General features: G+C 50.8%; 1 protein-coding gene across 1 annotated transcript in view; it reads left to right on the top strand.

Moving 5' to 3' along the window:
- Positions 1 to 270: 270 nt before the first annotated feature.
- LOC131212707 (potassium voltage-gated channel protein Shaw-like) overlaps positions 271 to 19,633 on the top strand; it is a 32,346-nt gene continuing 12,983 nt past the window's right edge. Inside the window, exons 1-6 of the mRNA XM_058206677.1 lie at positions 271 to 473; positions 3,093 to 3,210; positions 10,284 to 10,478; positions 10,661 to 10,879; positions 11,959 to 12,562; positions 12,838 to 12,927. Of these exons, the coding sequence (XP_058062660.1) occupies positions 271 to 473; positions 3,093 to 3,210; positions 10,284 to 10,478; positions 10,661 to 10,879; positions 11,959 to 12,562; positions 12,838 to 12,927 (1,429 nt within the window). The remainder of the gene's footprint in view (positions 474 to 3,092; positions 3,211 to 10,283; positions 10,479 to 10,660; positions 10,880 to 11,958; positions 12,563 to 12,837; positions 12,928 to 19,633) is intronic.

The raw sequence follows: 19,633 nt of genomic DNA on the forward strand, positions 1-19,633 counted from the left end.
AGCTTATTGTAATTCCCGCTGTTCGCGGAACGAAGGTCGTGCCCACGTCCGGGGTCGTGAAAAGGTCGCGATCGGTCTCCAGAATCGCTGCCTGGAAAGACTTTTCATAAGGTGCGCCCTGAAAAAGGCCGCTCGCTCGAGAAGAAAATTGTTTTCACCCCGCTTTCGCTGGCCTCGACCGACCTCGGAACCGAAACAAACTGCTCGTGTTTAATTCACTTACCGTGCCGGAGGTAGCGCTCCGGCCACCAAACACACCCAGCCGGCAGGATGAACCTGATGGACTCGGAGAACCGGGTGGTGCTGAATGTCGGCGGTATCCGGCACGAAACGTACAAGGCGACGCTGAAGAAGATCCCGGCCACGCGGCTGTCGCGGCTTACGGAGGCACTGGCCAACTACGATCCGATCCTGAACGAGTACTTCTTCGACCGGCACCCGGGGGTGTTCGCCCAAGTACTCAACTACTACCGGTCAGTATGCGTGCGCGATCAAATATTTACGTGCCACCCCCGAACTGGGCCAAATTGGATCCCGGCTTTCGTTGGATCGCCGGGATCGAATGGCTAAATTAGGGTGCGTCTCCTTCGGCTACACATACGCTAATTACGGCTCACCAAGTTGAAAGGCTCCCGCAAGAGTTGTTACTTTCGGCAGGCTCGGTATGCCGGTTACCATGGATACCATACGCGGCACGGCAAGGATACTTCCTGAGCAAGGTGCCTGCTAATATGATTAAGAAATTGAATATTTGAGTGGATTTTGGACCGCTCCGATGAAAAGAAGGGCTAATTGGGCAAGTTCCGGATGCCGAGGCTGCATCATGTAGTGCCGCTTGTATCTCAATATCCTTCCATTCAATCAAACCCTTTTTTTGCGGATCGCAGCACGCTGTGAAGAGTGCGCTCATTTCGTGTCACGTTCGGGTCTGAAACCGGTTGAATTACCTTTCATCACCTCGACCGCCCACTTTACGGCTGAAAACGCTAAAATTATCTCTAAATTACTAAACCACCGGCCAATCCTTCTGGCGAACGGACACGGTCCGGTAGACAACCCGGTAGACCGTTCGGGGGGCCCAGTGTGAGAATACGGTATTTTCCGGAATCCGCTTCCGGTTCTGTGGCATCCCGGAAAGGTGTGCCGTGGTGGATTAGCATACCGGTTCCCCGTCCACGGCTGGGACGGTATTCAAAATATACAACCACGGAGCTTCCGAAAAATACATATTCATCTCAGGTGAGTCCGGCGTGCCGCGCCCGAAGCAGGATGTTCCGGAGCGTCAAGCTGTTCACACGTGAAACAAGTGCCGTTGCCGTTGCGTTGTCTCCTTCCCAGCGAGCCACACTTTAATGAGCCAGCTTATCGGGAAGTTTGCACACGGATCGTGAGCCGTGTGCCTGAGTATGAATAATTTAGCCAAGAACCGGGCCTCTAACCGGGGGATGAGTGTGTCCGGCTCCTTCTTTCCTGCCCGGCGAATCCTATCCCGAAGGTTCCCGGTGACCCATTATGGGTGCCACAAACGAGATACACTTCGCCACCGGTAAGCCGATAATTATTCTTCCCTACTCCAGCTGCTGGATACAAAGCGACCATGCATATTAAACAACTTCCCGTGGCGCACTGCCAGCGTCGGTGAAGGATTGGAAGCTTCACTTTGTTTTTAATTTATTCTGCAAAAATCATAAAAGCCGTCAGGTGTTGCTGGCCGGAACTGCACCCGGACACGCCGTATGGCGGGCGGGTGGTGTCCATCGGGCTGGTCCATAGTTTGCTGCAGGAGTGATTTAAAATTTAACACGTTACCAACCTTGGGCAAAACTTGGGCGAAACTCTCCCTCTGAAAAGGGTGAAACCGGATGGACCTTGAGACCCGTTTCCGTTACATGCAGCTCTTGCCAGAGCCCGAAGCCCAGAACTCTGCCACTGTTCAGGGCGACCCTTTCGGGTGAACGAGAATGAATTGATGGTGTAAATATTTCATTCGCTGCCGGACACACGGCCCCAGCAAAGGGATGACCGTTGGAGCGTTTCTTCCGTTCTAATCGAAGAACGGGAAAGCAAAAACCATTCAAAGCCAAGTACGCCGGCCGCAACAAACGCAAACAAACGGGTCGCAGCCGCCGATAATCCCAGCGCAGGTTGTTTAGCACAAAGTTTCCTATAATTTACGATTTCATAAATAACAAAAGTATGGCTACGGTTGCCACAAAGGCAGGCGATTTAGTAACTTTCGCCGTTTTTTTTCGTTCACCAGGAAGACACCTTCGGGGCCTGGTGATATGTGAGCCGCAAGCCAACCGGAGTCGGTATTAACTTACTGCCGGGCGGTTAATTACGTTCTTTCTAAAAACGCTGTGTCTGGAGCACCGGAAAAGTTTATTTTGATTGCTCCGCCATACGGAGTAGCTTCCTTTCTGAGGCCGCTTTCCCGGGCCCAGTTTCCGATCAATATGCCCCAACTCGAAGGCTCCCACTATTTCTTCGTGTAATTATCCTCTACATCGGGAGAACCTGTATCATACGTAGCGTAGCCCGTTTGCCGCTAACTGCCATAAATTGTCCACCGGAAGGCCGTCACGCCACGTGCCATTCGGTTTCGTTCGAGCGTGAAATTCGCTTACCACGTGCCCGTGCGTTTTTTTTCTCTCCTTTCGTCCGTTTGCGTAATGAATTTAGGTCTGAATTTTTCATTTCCTTTTTCCACCGGTTATGGACAGACCCCGAGGGCCATTTACTTCCACGCGAGTGTATGTATGCTGCATAAGCATAAAACCGGCACCGGCTCGTCGAATGGCCGTTTTGAAATGTTTTATTAATCAGCCGGTCCCTGAACCGATCGGTGGCGGTGCGCAGGACGAAGGCGATTCCATTTCGCCTTTTATGCTGATCAGCTATGCTGTTGGAAAGTTGACGAAAAACACTCGGACGCAATTCACTCGGGCGATCTCGATGGGCGATCGGAGTGTGCTGCGACATCAATCATCATACCCAATATCCCAATACCCCAATGGGGCACATTACCGGCATCGGGCAACACATGAATCATGCACCACGGTGAGGCTGAGTTGGTTTGCTTTCCATTTCAGCACCGGCAAGCTGCACTATCCGACCGACGTCTGTGGTCCACTGTTCGAGGAGGAGCTCGAGTTCTGGGGTCTCGACTCCAACCAGGTGGAACCGTGCTGCTGGATGACCTACACGCAGGTAAGTGGAGTCAAGCTGGGCCGCCCCCGCCCGGCGCAACATCAAGAACATTACGATTCCGAACGCATCACGCTGTTTTTCTTTTTGTTTCCCAAATTCGTGGGATTTGATTGATTTTCTAGCTTTCTGTGGGGGCTGGTTGGCCTTCGCCGCCAATTTCACGGTCACCACGTGGCCAGTGCCGCTGTCGTTGGTAGCGTAGCGGTGATGAATGGATCCTAATTTAATCCTGATTGATGACAGGACCCTGTCCTGTCCACTCGAGTGGGGTCGTCCGAACGCAAAACACACGGACGGCCGATGAGATTGGCATTCGTCCATCCTGCTAGTGATGTCGCCATTGCTCAGCAGTTCCTGCTCCGATGGGCCCAACCGAGCCCAACCGAGACGCCGGGCCAATCATATCGTTTTGGATAGAGATAAATTGACACATGCAACGGACCGTGTAGGGCCGGGCCTGCCCTGATTTTCCGGAGAAAGGTTGGTGGGCTCGTTCCGTTGGACGACTTTCGAACGGTGACCGGAACGGGCGAATGGAACCATTTGTGCTGCACCTCACCTCCGGACAGGATTCCTCCGTGACGTAAATCTAGAAAACAATCCGAAACATCACGATTAGCTATCAACATCAGATCGATGTTTGAAACTTTCACCACAATAACCCGGAGGGCGTTTGGGGTGTACCGGGTGATTGGGTCGCGTTGCGTAAGCCGTAAACTAGTGATGAGAACGCCATCGGCTGGGTCTCTAATCTAATTTCCATCGAAATTGGAAAACATAAATCCTGAAGCCCGATGGTACCGTAATGCCACTTGGGCTTTGGAACCTGCCTTTCCCTGCTCGAAGGTAGCCCGTTCTTCGGTCACCAGCGGAAATCGGCCACCGCCGTTACAGGCGGCAAATTAAATGCGATGCGAAGATAAATGGCCCACGGCCCCGAGCTGTTTTGCATCTGCCACATCATCTGCAAGATAGTCGGCCGATGATTGTACCGTTTCGGGTTATTTGTGAAACTATGGCACGACCAATTAAATTACACGCTTTCCACTAAACGTATGGCAAACAGTGGGTCCATTAAGGATAACATAGCGAACGAACGAACATGACTGATTAATTGGTGCTGGGGTAAAATTGAAACCATTAGTCACATCATTACACTTTACTGTTGATTATTTATTTGGCTTCTGCAAACATTACGCCGCATTTGTTGCACTCTGCTTGGTGCTTCAGTGACGCAGTAAGGCCGCTGGGAACGAGTACAGTAGCGTTAGGTTTGCAGTATAGCGCTGTCTAAACAGTTCGTAGCTCTGTACAAACGTTAATATAACAACGGCGCACAACACCACCACGGTCACCGTCGGTCCCATTTTGAGGACAAACTCCTGGCAGCAGACTGAGCTTCAAACTGAGTCTCGCGCGTGTGGCGCTACTGTTGAACCCATTCGGCCGGCGTTAGGTCTGCCCTCCAATCGTGTCGTTGCACGTGTTCAATGTTTATTCAGCTGAAGTGGCCCACCCGATGGCATTATTCACCGAGAATTCGGTTTCTTATCGTGGACAGTAAGTGGCCTTTTTACACCGATTTCTAACGTCAATGTTGAGAATGTGCGAGAAAAAGTGCTCTGGAAGATTATGTCGCCTGCCCTGGGGCGGTTATATTTTTAGCCGAGTGCGAATTTTCGATCGATCGCCTGACTGCATTACCCACTCGTTGTTTTGTTTTTTCCCTTCGCACCCATCAAGCTTTAACGTTCGAATCTACATATTTTATGTTACTTCGCGCCCGGGACCGTCGCGTCGAGACGAACGAACCGAACCGAAAGTAATTTGATTTATTCACACCTGGTCTGGCCCTGGTACAGTGTTTCGATTTTTGCGCCCCCCAAGCGGCCACGCTCGTTGCCTCTCGCCTCGATAGATTGATGAGCGCAAGAACCTGTAACGGCATCATGATTTGTTGGCATTAGCTGAACGCTCGAGTCGCAATCGACAACCGGGGCGACACCAGCAGCCAGCCAGCCAGTCAGCCAGCCAGCTGACATCGATCCGCCGGCGGGGCCGTCTCCAAGACTTCACTTGGCGCGATATGTTTTGCGCGCCAAAATTGGATTGCGCGAATTGCCAATTCCATTTCGCCCGGAACATACTGATACCGTACCGTATTCGCCGGAAGTCACCGGAGCGTCTCGCAGACGCTCACCAGATCATCACCTGTGCCGCGTTCGAATGCTAAACTCGAACTCAGTGGCGGCCGTGCCACTATGAGGAAAAGGCGGCCATAAGTCAATTTCAAAAAATGAGTGTTTAGTCATATTAACCTAAAATAGATAAGTTATCTATGACAAATACGAATTTTGAGCCTTCCATGTTGTGTAGATTCCGAGAACTCATCTGTCAAAGTCGAAAGAGTGATAGAAATGGCTCTTTAAAACCAACTTTTATCGCGATCGTTAAGATAATAAGTTAAGATAACTAATCCTTCTTTCATGTGAAATAATCAAACGTTAACGTTTTGCATTGCTAGTACATTTGTATCGGGAATTAGTATAGAAAACTACAAAAATTACAGTTTTTCTACTTTGGTAACGCAGCAATTTTTTCCGGCGACCTTCCGCAATTAAACTAGGGATTACGACCAAGGTTTAGAAAATTTTAAACTATTTCCAGTTTGGTCTTTTTGTAGTCTATGAAATGGACATACAAAATAGGTTGGCCTTATGTCTTTTCTATTATTTAGATAAACTGTGTGTTATCAGTGATCACGGATCAATCGAGTATGCGTTGCCGTATTTGTAGTGCAACGCCTAACCAGATGGCTAATAATGCTAATAATCTTGAAAACGGTTTTAGCCTGCAAACTTCTGCATTGTTGTACGGTATTTCACCTCTTCATTGTTAGTTGAATTTTGTGCAGTGTTTGTTAAGCATTTCACATAAAATAATCTCAAACCACGCAAGAAAATATTCCACTGAAAACAATTTGAAAAACACATTCGTTCGGGCAATATATAGCAGCGACCCCAAATTAGTCCTTTCTCATTCGGTTATGGGCAGCGAAAAATCCATAAACTTAGTTTTCCAGATGTAGTTAAAGATTTTTTTTTTATCATGGAAGAAAATATTATTGGCGATATTGCAATGAGACAAACGCAATGGGTAAAGCTCCTCGATCGTTTCATATCCTTTTTTACACTCATAAGGCATTCAATTTGTAGCAGAAATTCGATATTTGCTTTTACGATTGTGTTTTAAATATTTTTGATGTAATGCAGATTGCATACTTAAGGCGTTCCAAAAGCCTTAAAATAACGAAAAAAGTTTTTTTGTTATACTTAAACGCGTGCATTACGCATAGAAAGTTGAATTTAATCAAAACACATGCAAATAAGACAAAAACGTCGAAAAAAGATCATAGATTCTTCCTCAAAACAAATATGTCCGCCTTTCCCATACAAAATTCCCCACTGTGCCGTGTATTGGCGGCTCGCCCCGAGGAGTGCGCCAATCGAACGGTCGTGAATATTGGCGGACACACCGCGGACCGGCGAGAAAACTGAAGGCGCTTTGTAAGTGACGGGTGCGTCTCATACAATATTCATCAAGCGTTTAATGCGTGCAAGACTGGTGCGAACCGGTGTTTCGGGGTTTCGTGTAAATGTTTCTGATGCCAGCACACCACAGGCCAGACACCAGCTGAAACAAGAAAATTTTCGCCAAACATCAAACGTACCGCTGGCTTAATTGACTCCTGGATTTGCGTACGCCAGGATTACGCTTGCCGAGCCAGCAACTCAAACAGTACGCGATTTTCTTAACTTCCAGCAAACACTGCTGCGATAACAGATCGCCTTTAAACGGCAGGATCTGAACCCGAAACCGTTACATAATTCTTTGCTGCCCTTTTTACTTTCTTCTTCGTTTCGTTTATCTTGCTTAAACGCCCGTGCCGGAGTTGGCCACTTTTGCCTTTCCAATATATTACATTTTCGTACAACTCAAATAAAACACGGAAAAACTCAATTGCAGAACCCCTTTCGCAGCTGGCACCGCCATTTTCAATTTCACCGTACGAAATACCTTTATCCGGCCGCGTAGGCGCGCATGATATGAATGCTGGCACACGGAAGGATCATGGCCAGACTTTGCGTTACCGGTGTGGCCCGAACCCCGGCGGTGGCACACGGGGATAACGAAAACTTTGCCCGCACTCCCAAGGACTGTCACTGTCTTCGGGGGGCGGTTTGTTCTCTCTCTGTCCCCCTATGGCAAAGCCCAATCCGTTGGACGATACAAACGCATAAAACTTTTTCACTCAACAATTTATGCTCGCGTGCATGCTAATAGGCAACGAGCGAACGAGTTGGCACGTCCCGGTGGCCCCGGCTCCTTCCACTTGGTATTTCCACCGAACACATACACCCAGACGCACGGATTGATGCCTTTTGGGAATCTGTTCGGGGGCAACATTTTCAATTTTCTCCAAAGTTCAGCCCAGTCCGCACTGCGTTCCGTTCCGTTTCGCCTCGCTCTGCTCACAAATTTGTCACCATTGTTCGACAGCGAAAGTTCCGCCAAGATTTGCACCATTTTCACTTTCGGACACGGTGCGACTCATAACTGTGCTCGCTCTCTCTCTCTCTCTCTCTCTCTCTCTGTCGTTCGTTCCCAGGGGTCCTTTTGTTTTGCATGGTGCACGGAAAGGTTCCGTAAATTTGACCTTTTTGTAAAACAACATAACGCAATCGCGACTGGGACCGCAAAACTTCTGGAACTGACGAGGAAAAAGTGGACCCATTGTCGCCGGGATCCGGGCCCGGGGTCTTTCCGGGAAAATCGGTGTCGTGCTCGGTGGTGCAGTATTTAAAGGGCCATCTGCAACTTTGAGTAATCGCCGGAAGCGTCGGCAAAATCGGGAAGCGTCGGCCATTTTCACGGCTAATAAACTACTTTGTGGGTTTTAGCATACGTTTAACAACGCGCCCATGCAGTCCGTTGCGGATTGATGCGCGAACATTAGCGCAACGCCTTTCGGGGCAATAAACACGGCTCCGTTTGGCCCACGGCCAAACCCGCGATTCCCGCGGTGCGATGGATGGACTCGAACCGGGGTGCTGCGGCACTGCTACTTTGGGACAATGGGACCGGCCACCGGATTTACAGATTGGTGCGCGCCGGAAATTAGCAAAATCTTCCCGGAAATGCTAATCATCATCCTCGGGCTCGGTTCCTTCGACGGCGAGATCAAGCGGTTTGTTTGCTTTGCCCGCCCCACAAGACCAAGATCTTGCCGCGACCGGTGGCACTAACTTTCTCCGTCTCATTGACAATCAATTTAATGAAATTAGATAGTCATTCCCCGCCCCACGTTCGGCGAGACATTCCAAAACGCTCGGTCGACGCCGTCAACGACTTCCCGTTAACGACGAGCAATCTATCATCCGTCCGGGATCGGCCCACCGTAAACTTCTGACGTAAACTTCTGCGGCGTCCCGTTCCGGCGACCTTCGGCGCCTTCCGGTCGCGGTTCGCCTCGGTACATCCACACATCCCCACATCCCCACTCGCCCAGGGGAAAATTTCAAGCATAATATTTACACTGGAAACCACAGTCGGGAAGTCGCGGCGCGGTCGGTACAGAGCCGTGGAAGATGATTTGGCTGACTGTGTAGATCGGTAGTTGTTTGTCTATTTTCGGCACTTTTGGGAAACCCCCCCAGGGCAGTTGATTCAAGGCCAGGCCGTGGCCAAGGACTTCTGCCCAGAAGTGCCGTCACCGGAGAAGCATCCTTCAGCAAATGGATTTCGGGGCCCCGTTACGGAAACTCGGCCCAAGAGCCACACCAAGTACGACAGTTGTCTAGTGGCTAGCGAGCTGTCTGGGTTTGGGCGAAACGATTATCTTCCATTAGTGAGTAAGTCCACTGTTTACCGGCTCTCCAAGTGACCGACTGTGGCGCCAACTCGCACAGTGAAACCTCCGGGAGTCAGGCCAGACGCAAACTTTCATCACTCGACGCGCTTTGATTTCGTTGGGAGTACGTTAAAAATTTACCAACTCCGGTCCGGACTTCCAGATATGATATCCGGACGCGTGGCGGACGCACAGTGTCTGAAGTCGGAAATGCCGTATGATTCCATCTAGCGATCCGAGAGCACGTGCCTTCCAAAAGATTGGACCAGGACCTGTGTTTGCCAAAGATAATGTGCGCCACAACGTTCGACACACGGACCCCCCGGAGGTCGCCACAGTCATCCACGTCCTCGACCGGAGCTCGTTTATTATTTACGCAAATATCCCCAGGCCTAAGCCCGACCGACTGACGGCGACCGTCGTGACGGTGAAGCGTCGTATGTCTGGCCCGAACCACCATGACGAGAGGCCACGTTGCAACGATTCGCCCATGGAATCCTTTTCCGGGCGCGACGTCATCGTACTCCATCGTACCAGAATCAGGTCGTGCGTCGTCCTGCGAGCAAGCACGCAGGGCCTGTCTTTGCACCGTTTTTCCACTTTATGGTAATGATTTATTGAGCCATGTAATACCCAGGGTCGCCCGACGGGACGCGGATCCTTGTCGGTGTGTCGAAGTTTATGTTACATGAACCGTTTTTGCGGTCCACAAAGAGGCCTCACCCCTGTGCCCCCCCGCGTGACCTTCGGTGAATTCTTCGACTTGCCCAACCAATCAACTTCAGGCCGCCGTATCCTATTCGGTTGTTCATCGTTTTATCGTTTAGCCGGGCGTCTCGACCCGGGACTTTCGGGACGAAATCAAGCAAAATACGCACCCCACGCGCCCATATCGCCGCTAATCGAATCGGTGACCGTTCGGACCAGGACCGGACTTTATCCTTTAACGGGACAGCTTCGTGGAAGAAAGAATGGGCCGAAGTTTTCCCTCGTTCCGGAAAAGGCGTGAAGTCGGAAACTTTGTTTTCCTTGCCGGCTTGCCCGCCCCCACAGAATCGATGAATAATTAATTCAGTTTGACCGCCCCCGGCGGGCGTTCAGCTAACCCCCACTAACGTTCCGGTTTCCGGTCCTTCTTTACTTCTTCTTTACTTCCCCACAGCATCGCGATACGCAGGAAACCCTGGCCGTGCTAGAGCGGCTCGATCTCGACACGGAAAAGCCCACGGAGGAGGAGCTGGCCCGGAAATTCGGTTACGAGGACGATTATCTGAAGGGTACGGTTTCTTGGTGGCAGCACATGAAGCCACAAATTTGGTCACTGTTCGACGAACCGTACAGCTCCAACGCTGCCAAGGTAGGTGGGGGGACGGCCGCAAGACACGCTGCCCAAACTTTGGAGCTTCCGGCGACCGCCTTAAATCGGCCCGGTCCAGGAGCTTAACGAGGTTTTATCGTGAAAAGAGATCAATTCGGGACTAGACTTAGGGTTTTCTTCCATTTTCTTTTTCTCTCCTCTCTCTCTCTCTCACACTATAGATTATCGGTGTGATATCAGTGTTTTTTATCTGTGTGTCCATTCTGTCGTTCTGCCTCAAAACGCACCCGGATATGCGCGTGCCGGTCATCCGGAACATCACGGTCAAAACGGCCAACGGGAGCACGGCCTGGGTGTTGGACAAGGCGCAAACAAACGCCCACGTGGCGTTCTTCTACATCGAGTGTGTCTGCAACGCGTGGTTCACGTTCGAGATTTTGGTAAGTTTCCGAGAGCACTGGGCGAGTGACAGGATTCCAGGACGATTTATGTAATTAAACTTGACGATTAGAAACGGCACCACGGCAGCTTCAGCGAAAGCAAAAAAAACAGACCACGAGTACACGATCTTGAATTTGTAACTTTCTCCGATTTTTGGTCCTTTCCACCCGAAAACAAATCACGTCCTTCGGTGAAATGAGCCGTTAAATTGTGTCCAAAATTAAAACCAACATGTTAACCGGGCCCCGGCGCCGGCAACCGCTCCTTACTAATGGTGAACATTTGTCGCACTGTCGCAGTAACATAAAGCGGAACCGGCAAGAAAACGGAAGGACGTGACGCAAGCGGACACAAAAACCCATTAAAGGGGGCCCCTTGGACACCCGGTGCGATGATGCTGTTGAAACAATGGATTGCAGTAATGTTGAAAGTTTTCGTGCAACATAAATCGCCTGCCCGGAAGAGGGACGCGCGTAAAGATTATGCGAAGGATGCGTTGCGGTGCCGGGGGCGGAGCCAGTCAGGAAGTGGAAGTAATGAAATTTAATATATCTTCCTGCTGGGAAGCGGCTCGAGCTGCTCTCAGCTACTTGTTACGGGCTTGTAACAATAGGGCACCGAATGGCACCGTAACTTGAGATCGATCGTAATTCGTGCACGATTTCTACTCCTTCTCTCTGCTTCTCTTGGAATGTCCTAAACGAAGCGCCCATTTACCCGACATCATCGTCGGCTATAAAATCTAAAACAATTGGAACTGTAACTCACAGCGCCAGCCAGCCAGCGTCGTTGGTGTCTGATTTCTTTCGCATAAATCCCTTTCGAATGCGGCTGTGGACGTCCTGCTGTGGGCAAGTGTTACGTGACTATCGACTTAAGAAACCGGAATGGCCACTTCGGACAGGACAAACGAACGTATGAATGCGACCCCTTTCGCAGCAGGACACGCCGTATCTGGTGCGATTGCGTCCTGTACACCCCCTTCCGGGCGGCCATAAATTGTGTCTGGACGCATTAAGTGCACGGCGAGACTTTCACACGATCACTTCGAACTTTTTAACCCCCCTTTCTTCACCAGGTACGCTTCATTTCATCGCCCAACAAGTGCGAGTTCGTGACCTCATCTGTAAATATCATCGACTACATTGCCACGCTGAGCTTCTACGTCGATCTGGTACTGCAACGGTTTGCGTCGCACCTGGAGAACGCGGACATCCTGGAGTTCTTCTCGATCATCCGCATCATGCGGCTGTTCAAGCTGACGCGTCACTCGTCCGGTTTGAAGATCCTGATCCAGACGTTCCGGGCGTCGGCCAAGGAGCTGACGCTGCTGGTGTTTTTCCTCGTGCTGGGCATCGTGATCTTCGCCAGCCTCGTGTACTACGCCGAGCGGATACAGGCGAATCCGCACAACGACTTCAACAGTATCCCGCTCGGGCTGTGGTGGGCGCTGGTCACGATGACCACGGTGGGGTATGGTGATATGGCACCGAAAACCTACATCGGTATGTTCGTCGGGGCACTCTGTGCACTGGCCGGTGTCCTGACGATCGCCCTGCCGGTGCCCGTCATCGTGAGTAACTTTGCGATGTACTACTCGCACACGCAGGCCCGGGCCAAGCTGCCGAAGAAGCGACGGCGAGTCCTGCCAGTGGAGCAACTGCGGCAACCCCGCACCGCAGGTGAGTCCCCTGGTGTAGAGAGGGAATTTAAAAATCAATTTCAGCCACGATTATCGAAATGTCCTGGGGTACTGCAGGTCTGTTATCCACCGTCTAGTTAGTCCGCAATTTGTTTCCTATCACACCGCAACGGGACCGGTTCCGTCATGTTCACTCTCCACCATTGTTTCCATTTTCATTATCCTTGTCACTGTGTCCGTTTATACGCTTACCGCTGCTGCTGCTGCGCTATCCTTCGACACCACCGCTTCACACCATTCGGATCGGCTTCGCAGGTCAAGCGGGGCCGATGGGTATGCCCGGGTCCGGTCCCATGGCTCGCCGGATGAACCAGGTGAAGACGAAAGACCTAGGACCGAAAATCGGTAAGTGATGGCCGTTCCAAATTCGCTTTTGCACAAAGATGCCTAGCCCACCGTGGGCCAGTGGGCGAAATCCGTTTTCTTCACAGGACGTTTGCGGTGCTTACTAGATCGACTGCCTTCTGAGACACTCGGCACCGCCATTCGGTTTGCTTCTCCCCACAACTCGCACAGGTTGCTATGATTTCTCAGATCGGAAGTGCGCAAAAGTTTCGGAAGTGACTCAGCCCCGGCATGTGGTAATTTATCAAAAACCACACCCATCCGTGGTCTTCGTGCACTTCCACAACTTTTGTGATAAAACGGCGACACTCGACAACAACGGCTCGACGGCCAAAAAACCCATCACTCATTTTCACGCCCGCAAAAAACGCCCGTTTCCATTTTCTCCCGATCGGCGGCGGCGGCGACGGACTAATTTATCACGTCGATTCACACCTCACACCGAACACACCTTTTGCCATTTCACTGTAAAACTCATTCAACTCAAACACGCGCACAACCCGCGAAATGATTCATGGCCCCGATGAACCGGTGAGCACCGCCGGCACTTCCACCGCTCAACGCTTCGCCATTAAAACATTCTTTTATGTTTCTATGTTGGTCCAGCGTTTTCTTTTTTCCCCTGCCTACTATGCTCCTTGTGTCGACGTCGACATTGCTCGTCGGCAGAACATCGAATTCTCGTGCCAACCTTGTCTTTGATTCACTGTCGCTCACGCCATCGATATGGTGGAAGTAACGAAGAAATGGAGAAACAATTATTCCATTTTCCGTACTTCCGTTCGCGGGTGGGTGGGACGATGCCCACCACGCCACGCCCGCTCGCCGGTTAAATCCTGTCCGCCAATTAGTGTCTCTGCTACTGAACCGAACCGGTTTCAATTTTCTGCTTCCATGGTGAGATCGCCAACGAAGGGCGGAATGTTTTGAAGAATGGCCCACCGAAAGGACCCTCTTTCTGCCTACTCGGGTTTGGGTTCCTATTTGTACCTCTTCCCTTTTCCCAAGGTGCGCTCGTTAATGTTGCTTATTTTTGGGTCCAGTTTTGCGGCATAAAAATATAGCATTTCAAATCTCTCGAGCCATCGGATCCGATCCCCCGGAGCCACTTGTTCCGCGACATTCCGAGTACGGCCAAAAATTTAATCATCTCTCGTCCGTCTAATCGCCCGATTCTGTGTAATTATCCTTGCGGACTTCAAGTCGCCGCCACAATTTGTGCCAACCGAGTGCACAAGACCCTATTTCAGACGCCGACCGCCGGTTAACTCTCCCAAGAGCCGCTGGTCGATGGTTTGGCAAATTACTCGAAACGCAATCGACCCACTGGCCATCGGAGTGGTCGGAACATTGGTCGGAACCTGCCAAGCGTTCCGAGTACCGAGTGCTGGGGCCACAGTTCAACCGAACCGAATCGGAATCGAAACTCAGTGGTCCGTGAATTCCTCGACACCGGGGCATCACGGCGTGGCCGCATTGTCCTCCGATCGACACCCGGTTTCGATTGACCGGAAGCCGGTGGACGTCGGTTTCGGTAGCCGACGACGCTGACTTCACGGTCCCACGGGTGCCATGTGCTTCGGGTGGAAGTAATTAACATGACAGTTGACTCGGTGTCGCTTCCTTCCGACGGAAAGACGGCCACGATGACGACGCCGACCACGCGCCTTTGTACACACGCGCTACGGAACGCTACAAGGATGGCCATTGTTTCGTCCGACTAGCCCCACACCACAACGGGCGATGTGATTTTTTCGACTTCATTTGCTCCGTCGCCTGAAGAAGAAATATTTCTGCCATCAAGCGACGAATGGCGAGAAACGGCCAACAAAAGTGGCAAACCTTCGACAATGGGGATGGCAGTCAAAATGAGCAGAAATAGACCAGAAATAGCTGCCCGATCGATCGGGCCCATAGTGAAGGCAGTCGAAAGAAGGGCAAACGGTCGATCCTGGCAACCTCCTGACCGGGGCCCGTAATGGAACAGGCAATGAAGCGTTGCGGTTCGCCAACGACCGCGCACTGGCCGAGCGCAACACTCCGGATGACCCAGGACCAACCACCAGGTCCCGCGGTGCCGTGGGCAAATACAATTTCCTAGCGTTCCTGATTTGGGCCTCAGTCGCTGGTGGCCATTGTTGTTTGCTCGCTGGGCACTCACGGTTTCCGCCACGTATTTGCTTTGGTTTTCACTGCCGTCTTCCCACCGATCCCGGCACTTGTGGGGCTTTTCGGGGGCAGCCGTGCCAACCATTTTTGTGCTCTTTTCATAATTCCAAACTGGATCGAGGATCGGGATCGGGGACTGTGTCGAGGCCGCGATCGGTATGCGAACAAGGCGCAAGCTAATTTAATCTGAATTTAGGTAGATTTTCCCTTTAATGATTAATTATCGCTTTCAAATTGAGTGACAGTTGATGGGTTAAATGGATAGATTTAGGAACCAACAATGTCCTACTTTCCGGAAGTTTTACTAATTCCTTGCTAAGGCATTACTTGAAGCTTTTCCCGTGAACTCGTTATGAGGGGGTTACTGGCTAGCATGCGGCATCACTTGGTGTCTGTCATACGTCAGTTGTGCTCGCTCCGAACCTCAGGCACCGGTATAGAACTGAAGGTCTCCTTTTCTGGCCAAGGATTGGAAGCCGAATTGCCATAGATGCTGCCTGATGATGAAATAGTGATCAAAATCTCATTAGTTTTGAAGGATTTCGAAGAGCTGTAAAAAAAAAGACGAAGCTCCAAGAAATTAACGCTCCGCGGAAAGGACCGCCACCCACTGCCAAGTAAGACAAAATTAGCCACCGAGCCCCCGCTGCAACATCAGTAATTAGTCAAACGCTTTCCTTGCCCCCAAGTGTCCACGAATGATTAACATGCAGCGCGAGTGCTTCATGTAACAAATCATGCCTCTCCCAAGCTTCATGTGAGAGAACTCCGTGATTTGTGAGCTTTCCATCTTCTAAACCCACGCAGGATATGCTAACGTCCCCCCCGTTTGTGTATGTGTGCACACGTGGTCGAATAATAAGTATCACTCCCACCCATTCCGAGCCCTGTCTGGCCGGTTGGCCTGATTCCGCCGGGAAAACAACATCGCAAACATCGCGGCCACCAACGCCAACTGGCTCGCTCGCCGGTCGACCACGGCAAAGGAAGATAAATGATCGTGATTATCCCATTTCTCACCGGCGATGAATGGCAATGACTGTGTCGGCACACACGAGCATCCGTTCCGGTGGGTAGGGGGGGAAGGGGGTCAAAAAAGAAATTCCACATCCGGTTCCACGGGTCCGGGAAAATCGTGTACAACCCAAAGCAGACCCGAAACGGCCGAGTCGAGTGCAGACCGAGCGGGAAACATATTTGCCGCTATTCTTTACGTTATTTAATTTCGCTCCGCGTATCCGGCGTGCCGCGAAACGGAAGCGTTACGCCACGGCACGGAAACCGGCGGCCCCATCGGAAAAGTGCCGAAATGTTGCTTCGGAATGGCGCTTGCCGAAACCGACACACCCCCGGTGTTGTGGAGGGCCAGTTGCTCCGGACAGTTCGTTTAGTTAATTAGCTTAAACCGGCGCGGCGCTTCATCAGCAAATGGATTCGGGACAATTTTTCCACCATTACGTGGAACGGTTTTCCCACGCGCCCCGTTAACGCCGGGGGCGACGACGAGTGAACATTTTTCAACCGGCTTACGGCCTGTGGGAGCGTTCCAGCGTTTCAAGCCAGTGACTGTGAGGAATGCCTTTCCAATGCTGCGTTGAAAGCCCCGGGACGGATGGAATTCGCAATTTCACTGTGCGAAGGACCGGCAGGAACGGCACGGAATTCAACAGCGGGCGTTGAAATGTCGATCTCGTATTAGTGAGTTATGAAAACTCACTGACTCGCTGTATCCAATTATTGTCTAAGCCGCTGTCAGCTTATCGATCCTGATTTGGGCTCGAAAGGATTACGGTTTATCCGGTACCATTCGGAACACCCGCGTTGGATGGGTTCGCACGGATCAGGTGGGAAAATGAGATGCTGAGATGTGTTGTTGTGGATCCTGTCGGCTGGTTCAATCGGGTTTCCCATCAATCCGTGAGGTTGCTTTCGAACAGAACATGAATTATAATTCAGCACAAAAATTCAACAAACAGAACTTGTCAGAAAAAAAACTCAAACAACTCAACCACAACCAATTCACACAACCACACACGGGGAACTCGCATACACAATACGCAGATTACTCCTGTTTTCCCGGGTTTGAACACTTCCACATCCAAAACGTCCTGCTCACCGTTTCGTGTCCTCTTTTCTTCCTTCCGGCTTCGCGACGGCAGATGTTGCGTCAGCCTACATCGGCAAAGCGGGTGGCAAAATGGCGCAGCTCTTATAACGAAACGCTTCTTCACTAATCCCGGCCCGGCTGCACACGGCACGCTTCATCCCACGGCCGACGGGACGTCACACGACGCCGTCGGGCGGTCCTCCTTTTTTTAACGAAACAATTTTAGGTCGAGATAAAAAGAATGAGCGCTCACAAACAGTGATATGGCCCGGGGCCGGATGAAGAACCTCATTTTTGCATCGCTCGACCTGCGCTCTTCCCATGCTCCGCAAGCCGGCCGCCTCCTGGCCAGAAAGGGAAACACCAATCCACCACAGCATATGTTCCGTTCCGATGCAGGCCGATAATAAAAAGTTTAACCGAGTGCCGCCACCGAGCGCGGCGCAAGGCTTCGTGTCCTGTTTTCCGGTTCATATTAATAATAGTTGCACCATGCTAGACGAAAAAAAAAAAACACAGATCTAATGCACGCAACATAACTCTAAATAGTGTTCGAGCATCAAAAGGGCAGCATGAAAGTGCTCGAACGCAACCCAAACTAAACCGAGCCATACATTTCGCAATCGACCCACTCGACGCACTGGGTGACTCTCGCCGCGACCGACCGCATCCTTATCGTCCTTTGCCAGCGGCGGTGGCACCGACCATTAGCGGGTTCGTGGACAAGTATTTAATCATTAGCCGTGCCGCGTGGCGTACAAACAGAGTGGCCACGCCAATCAGCCGTGTCACCCGTCGCGTACCTGTGCCATCTTTCTGCCTTAGCCGTGCTATGCTTGGTGTCCTGTTTCCTGTTTGCTCTGTCCGTACGGTTTTTTTTCGTCCTTTTTTATGGTATCCTATTTCGTATCTCGGTGGTCGCCGTTATGGTTTTGTATTTTGCAACCGCAAACACTGTGTCCGTTTCACTCCGTCTGAATGTGTTTCTTTTTGCTTTTTGGTTTTTTGTTTAGTGGGACGCTAGTTGATGAGTGTTAAAATCTTTTATGGGTTGGATTACGGCGGAATGTTTTGCATTTTAAGTGTGATTTTCTCAGTGTGGCGCACAGAGGCGATATCTTTTCCGATTTCCCGTTCATTCGACGCCAGAAACTTTGTAGATGGTGGAAAGACCGCAAAAAAATGGAGCGCTACTGTAGTGGCTACCCCGTTCCGTGACTATTACTTTGCTGCTGCCCGTCAAACTTTCATCCAAACACTTTTTTGTGCCACCCTCTGCTATCAGTTTCGGTATTTACTTTCATCTCATCGCAAAACCTGCCCACGGCGGCCGAGACCATCCTTCGTCTGTCACTCGGCGAAAGTCCCTGGCAAGGGACCCCTTTTTTGCGGCTCCTTTAAGGAGTGCTTTAAGCTCGGAAAGAACAACTGCTGCGCAAAGAAGTACCGCAAACGCGCGATGCTGTGAGGCCTCCGGTCGGATGGTACTTAAAAAAAATCGCACGCCCGGCGCACGAGGCTGCGTTGCACTCGGGTTCAATAGCACCAGGACACCGGGGCGGGGCGGTCGGATTATGTTGACCGGCTGCCATCCACGCGCCAGCCTAACGAGCTGTCGATCCCGGATTGGAAAATCTTTACCGGTTTGTAAAATATGCCAATCTATTGCAACCGATCGGTGAACAGGAGTAAGCAGCACCAGCACCGTTTTCCAGGCTGCACCTTTATGTTGGCAATTTTTTATGCGGAGATTATCGCTTCCCCGGGTGATGGAAGGAAACTGTGCCCACACGGCTTATGGGGTGGAAAATGGGACGAAATTGTGTCCCGCCGATATCCTTGGACGTACGATGCTAGCTCGCCTGTTAATCGATTCAATGGGCTAGGGATCCTTATCGACAGAAGCCTTATGATTAGGTGCTGAAGTGCTGAAGTGGGCGTGTAGCTAATGGTCCTTATCTTTATGCTCGCCACATTTGGCGCCGATCGGCAAACGCTCGGTTTGTTGAAGTGAAGTATGAGAGAACGTTACTTTCTTTGTGGACACTTTTGGGATGGTCAGTTCAATCAAAGATGTGGTTCCAGGTGAATAAACCCGCGCATTTTTTTTCAGATAGAATGTAATAGACATCTTAAGCTCCATCTTGGAAATCAACTACCTACGAATGTATCCTAAAGCCAATCACATTGAACTTATGTATGGTCCATAGCGTCAAACAAATCGAAAGATAAGCAATCGAAATAGCAAAACATCCCATATTATATTTAAGAAAATCTTCTCTGTATGGGGTTCCTAAAAAAAGGCTTCTACCTATGACGAAACTAATGTATCGTTACGGACAATAAATATTGCTAGTATAATTAAATCTGGTTCAAACCCCCTTTCTCCTGGAGTTGGGAAGGATTTAACATTTGCCTATGAGGCATCTC

Source organism: Anopheles bellator, chromosome 2, assembly GCF_943735745.2.
Source record: "Anopheles bellator chromosome 2, idAnoBellAS_SP24_06.2, whole genome shotgun sequence".
Taxonomy (NCBI): Eukaryota; Metazoa; Arthropoda; class Insecta; order Diptera; family Culicidae; genus Anopheles; species Anopheles bellator.